Here is a 5,000-nt window from a genome sequence, read left to right on the forward strand (position 1 = left end):
TAAGGCGTTAGAACACAGTGATTTGACCAGAACTAGCGGAATGAGGTGGTTAACGAGCTGACGACGGAACGAGGGTCTTGATGTATACTGCAGTTGATTAGATGGACTGCTTCTTCGTACATGTGCTTCACGCTCGTAGCCGCCCATATGTTGCACGCATTACTACCCAAATGTATCACACGTGCTGCAGCTGGCCATATGTGCCACGCGCTGCTCGCCTTCCTCACGTGCGTTACATGTGTTGCAATTGCATGAGTGTATAGGCAGCCGCCAGCTCCTCGGGCTGTCGGTAGCACTGCTCGTCGCCACCATCATCGTCTGCAAGGTTACCATGTAAGTGAGACAAGACGGAATCTTTAGAGAAATAAATGAATATATGCGTATTTATCTAGATGATAAAAGAGTTTAAGCTTATTCAAGTAAATATTGATTTCAGGGAATAATCAATTAGATGAGGAAATTATTATGTCACTGCTATTTCTCTTTTTACAATAAGAAAAGTCATTATTCAGTAATTTCATTATAATATATTGAACAAATTTTGGAGAAAACATGTTCCGAAGTTGAAAGGTATATTCAAAAAGTGTACTGGAAAAAAACATTGAAAATCATAACATATTATCAAGAGATAAAATCTGAAATGTAAATGATCGGAAATCATTTGCTAATTTTCAACGAGAAAGGCTTCGACTTTTGGCCCTACCAGAAGACCTGCTGTCGCCACATATCGCGTGGGCATTCCAAGCAGACAAGTGAAGGCTGTTGCTCGTGCTGGCTTGAGCTCCTGCGCTGGCCCACGCCTCCGATCGACGTCGATACAAGGCCACAGATGCAGATTCTTGAGACGTGGAAGCTTGGTGAAGCCACTCGACGCCTGGCTCTGTCGACCTCTGTTTCTTGTCGCTCGGCATGTGGAGGTCCTCTTCGCTCAAATGGTCGCTGAATGTCCTCTTCAGGGACTCTGCCTTGCCATCTATCAGCAAAGGAGTTCTTCCGCACTTCATCCTGTGCTCAGCCTTGTTCTGGGAGACCTTCCTGGGCATCGCCAGAGTGGTATCCTTCACGTGTTCAAAGGAGGTGTTCCAGCGAGCTTGGATGTTGTCCTTGGGACTTGACGTACAGAGTGGCAACACGGACGGCTTGACTATCACGGGCGAAGCGTAAGGATCCTGGATAGCCCTGGATTCCTCTCCTGTAGCCGAGCCGAAGGCGGTGGGCGGTCTGACGGCGTTACCTTCCTCCTCACGCCTTCCCGGGGACTCGAAGGAGTTGCTGAGGTAGCGGTGGAGCAGCGTCGTCTTGAACTTCGGCGTCACCGACACTTCTTCGCTCGTGTCCAGGGATGATGGTTCTGGAAAACAGAAGGAATTGCTCGGTCTTGTAATCAAGGAGTTTTTACGTGAAAAACATCCCTCTGAGTGAAGATCCAACAGATATTATCAGGATCGGATGTATGTAATAAAATAAATACTAGTCATTACTGACAGGATTTACAGTGAATTAAATTGTAAATTATATATACTTTGAGCTTGGCAAGTACAAGGTAGAGGCTAAGTAAAGCTAACGCACCAAAGGATGATAAAGATAAAAGGAAATATCTAAAAAAGAGACCTAAGGCATTACTTCTAAAACTAGTGATGATCGATAAATACCTAGATAAAAGAAAACAACGACACAAGCAAAACATACAGACAAGCAACCCAATAACCTATTCTAAATAACTTCAAGGTCATATTTCCTACCTTGTGAGATGGGCGGGACCCACGTGTTGATGGCATCTCCCGACTCGATGGGCAGCGGTTCCGACTTTCCTGTGATGACGGAGTTGTAGACGCGGACCTTTTCCTCCCAGCACACGCCCAGACCACGCGTCGCCTCCCGGATCCTTCGCCTCATATTGCCAAACCACTCGCTCACCTGTTGGGGAAGAGGCTTGGTGTTTAGCTGCCGATGGAGTTTCTTTTCTTCTTCTTCTTCTTTCTTTCTTTCTTTCCTTTTTTTTTTTTTTTTTTTTTTTGGGGGGGGGAGGGAGAGAGAATGAGGACTCTGATCTCGGTGGTGTCTTAGCTGTTAATGTTTTGTTGTTGTTGATTGTTGTTGTTTTGGTATGGGATGGAGAACGTTTAGTCCGGAGTTATCAATTTTCCTTTATCAAATTAGAGTACCCATTTTCACATGAATTGTATTCATTCATTAATTATTCCTTTTCTGGTTGCCATCGTTTTATCTATGGTAATACTTCCACCATTTTTTCACGTACTCTACTTAATCATTTCTATTTTCCTGACAGCTGTTACCCGGCGTGACCGAGTGATCAATAAAGCATCTTATGACACGTCGAAAACCGTCACTCGAAATTCTTACGCTTCATCGACGCCCAACCAGCTGGCCACCGGTATTTTACATTTTCTTCTTCCACCTGCCATAGAGTGGTCCACCTGGCACTCCGGGGCTCTACCTGGCACTCGGAAATCCACCTGGCATCTCTTCCTGGAGAGCCAAGGCGACCGACTTCAGCAGAAATCCTTTCGACCACGGAACTTCTCAAAGAAATTATTGGATATAGATTTTTTCTCTTGCCAATCTCAGTCTAGACGGAGGTTTTAACTGGGTTCAAATTGTATATCTTTTAATTCTTGTTGGAGCAGTTTGCTTTATTTATGTTTTTCTTTTCTTTTCTTTTTTTTTTTTTAGTTTTTCGTCGGTTTTAAGAAATTGTTCAGATGTCGGTGCTCGCATTGTATTATCCTCATGCATACAGTAGCGCGTAACCGAAGGAGCTACATGTATACTTGTCGGTGACAGTTCTATAAGATAGCGAAAATATATATGTAAAACCCAGTGTCCATGGATAAACATGCCCATGGACGTAACCCATGCCAGCGTCGGCACTGTGGGCTGCCTTGTGGCGGCGCCCGGCCCGTGGGTGAGTCTGGGCGTGCGTGGCCTCGGCGTTGGCACTCGCGGCGGGCGGGCGGGCGGGCCGGGCGGGAGCGGCCGGAGGCGTACTCACCGTGTCTGGCAGTGGAGGCGAGGGCAGCGTGCCAACAGCCATAGTATTGGCACCCGGGCCGCAGCGCCGCACTGCCATCACGTTGACTGGTCCATGATTCATGCCCGCGTAGGGTCGGCCCTCACCGCAACCGTGACCTGAGTCCGGCCTACCACGTGGCGCTGGCGGTCGCGTACGGGCCACGTGCGGTCGCTGGAGGCTGCTTCGGGCCCGCAGCTGACCGCACTCCTGTGTTGATGGGCTCGGTGGTCATGCGCGCAGGGATCTTCATTCACTGTACTATAGTTAGTAGTTACGTACATACATGATACCTCGTCTTCTGTACCATGGCAAACAATCTGAACATGCTACCAACTTAGCATGATGACCACACCAAAGACAGACACACACACACACACACACACACACACACACACACACACACACACACACACACACACACACACACACACACACACACACACACACACACACACACACACACACACACACACACACACACACGCACGTACACACACACACACGCACACACATACACACGCACACACACACATACTGACACACACACACACACACACATACACACACACACACTATCCACCACCACCCGCCATACGCCATTTTGGTCCTCGCGCGCAGTTGCCAGATTTACGCCCCATGTCCCTTCACGGTGCCACACTTTATTTACTCCTCCGTTGCAGGTCGTGGTGTAGGGTGTCTCTATTAGCACAAAGAACTCTTATCTCCTTTTTTACAACGTGTTTTTTGTGCCTTTGCATTCCGATTTCCATTTCCTTCCGAGACATGTGGTTCTGGCAATACTTTTTACGGCGATGGTGTGGCTGCTTCTCAAGTTGGTCGTCTTTACAACGCTCATTATCCTCAGCCTTTTTTATCTTTCTTTGCACGCTTATTACCCTATACACAGGATCGTTAAATAGAGGCTATATAGAGCGCTTGACACCTGTCATACATCGCTCACATCTGTTACATGATTATATGGTTCAATATTTATATCACAAACGCTAGGCATCAATTGCAAATGTACTCAGCATTTGCAGCACATACGCTTAACAGTTGCAACAAAAAACGCTCTACATTTTCCACATATTTCGTCACCAACTGTTGCCAAACACGTTCAGCATATGTGGCAACATGCTCATCATATGCTGCAACTAAATAAATATTGAGAAAAATGTCTCAAGATCTACAATACACTTCTTCAGCAACTGCAAATCGACTCAGGCAACATGCTTTACACACAAACAGGGAAATATGCTCCTCCGGATAAACAACAAAGAAGCAAATGACATAATCCCAATAAAGGCCGATGACAGTTAAGAAAACAAAAATAACTGCAAGACTAGATGCCGTGTTCTTGTGTTCTCTCTCTTTCTCTTACTCTCTCTTTCTCTCTCTCTCTCTCTCTCTCTCTCTCTCTCTCTCTCTCTCTCTCTCTTTCTCTTTCTCTTTACCTATGTATCTATCTATCCGTGTGTGATTACGATTTTTTTTCTCCGGCGATAAACAAAATATGAGAAAGGAATGAAAATAGAGAGGGAGAAAAAGAAAGAAAGATGTTAAAATGTTACACAACAAGCACAAGAAGGAAAAAAAGTAAATTAGAAACAAGAAAAAAAAAAGTCACACGCGCCCAGGAGACAAGAGAAGTACCAATAGCTCTTCGAAATCAAAGTACTAATAACTCTCCTTTTTAACCCCCACTCCCCTGCCCCCCTCCCCCTCCCCCTCCCTGCCCCCTCCCCCCCTTCCCCCCTTTACACCCCTACCAGGCCCTACAACCAAATCTGTCGTCACAGTAGAGCCTGTATGACGTCACGTATGGTTGCCGACTCTCCACCATGTGTCGCTCGAGTGTTTTACAGACCGAGCCAATATATCTGACATCAACACTCGTTTTCTTTATAGCTACTGCTCTGTGCGTGAGTGTTAGCTGGGAAGAGATTGTGTGTGTGGCGGAGGCGAG

The 5,000-nt window shown here is 46.3% G+C and overlaps 1 protein-coding gene across 1 annotated transcript in view; it reads right to left on the reverse strand.

Moving 5' to 3' along the window:
• LOC122253085 (uncharacterized) overlaps positions 1-5,000 on the reverse strand; it is a 23,804-nt gene that overhangs the window by 1,639 nt on the left and 17,165 nt on the right. The window contains exons 4-6 of the mRNA XM_043015883.2: positions 1,743-1,917; positions 704-1,351; positions 1-318 (exon numbers count right to left, since the gene is read on the reverse strand). The exon at positions 1-318 is cut by the window's left edge and continues 1,639 nt beyond it. Of these exons, the coding sequence (XP_042871817.2) occupies positions 233-318; positions 704-1,351; positions 1,743-1,917 (909 nt within the window). The 3' untranslated portion in view covers positions 1-232. The remainder of the gene's footprint in view (positions 319-703; positions 1,352-1,742; positions 1,918-5,000) is intronic.

Source organism: Penaeus japonicus, unplaced genomic scaffold (genome assembly GCF_977035675.1).
Source record: "Penaeus japonicus unplaced genomic scaffold, GWHDUDI00000001_assembly GWHDUDI00000002, whole genome shotgun sequence".
Classification (NCBI taxonomy): Eukaryota; Metazoa; Arthropoda; class Malacostraca; order Decapoda; family Penaeidae; genus Penaeus; species Penaeus japonicus.